Source organism: Seriola lalandi, unplaced genomic scaffold (assembly GCF_002814215.2).
Source record: "Seriola lalandi dorsalis isolate HSWRI2012SDOR001 ecotype SW California unplaced genomic scaffold, Sedor1 jcf7180002054480, whole genome shotgun sequence".
NCBI classification, from domain to species: domain Eukaryota; kingdom Metazoa; phylum Chordata; class Actinopteri; order Carangiformes; family Carangidae; genus Seriola; species Seriola lalandi.
In genome coordinates, this window is record NW_019525033.1 from 220026 (window position 1) to 220546 (window position 521).

Sequence of the window (521 nt, forward strand, 5' to 3'; positions counted from 1 at the left end):
ATTATTATTATTATTATTATTATTATTATGTGGTAGCCTCGTGTTGTTGTGACCATCGCCTCAGGTCGGTTTCTCTGCAGTTTGACTTAAAACCAGCTGACTGACCGACAGACTGGAGCTGTGACACGTCACCAAGTTTGGAGCAGATCGGATCGGTTCATTTTGTGCACACACACACACACACACACACACACACACACACACACTCACACACACACACACACACACACTCACTGATGGAGCAGTGTATTGAGGTGAAGCATCTTTCCCACACTCCAACATGTGGACTTCAGGGATCGAACCACCGACCTTTTGATTGATGGAAAACCCTCTCTACTTCCTGAGAGTGAGATGACCCTGTGTGTGTGTGTGTGTGTGTGTGTGTGTGTGTGTGTGTGTGTGTGTGTGTGTGACCTACCTTTCACATCCTCATCCTCAATAGTGGTGTTGCTGCTGTCAGATGATTCCTGCAAAGCGCACAGACAAGAACGTTAATTAAAACACACATTCAGATATCCACA

General features: G+C 45.7%; 1 protein-coding gene across 2 annotated transcripts in view; it reads right to left on the reverse strand.

The window, feature by feature from the left end:
* Positions 1–521, reverse strand: part of camk2b2 (calcium/calmodulin-dependent protein kinase (CaM kinase) II beta 2) — a 45741-nt gene that overhangs the window by 8210 nt on the left and 37010 nt on the right. For both annotated transcript variants that reach the window (XM_023412456.2, XM_023412454.2), the window contains one exon: positions 419–467. In XM_023412456.2, the coding sequence (XP_023268224.1) occupies positions 419–467 (49 nt within the window). The remainder of the gene's footprint in view (positions 1–418; positions 468–521) is intronic.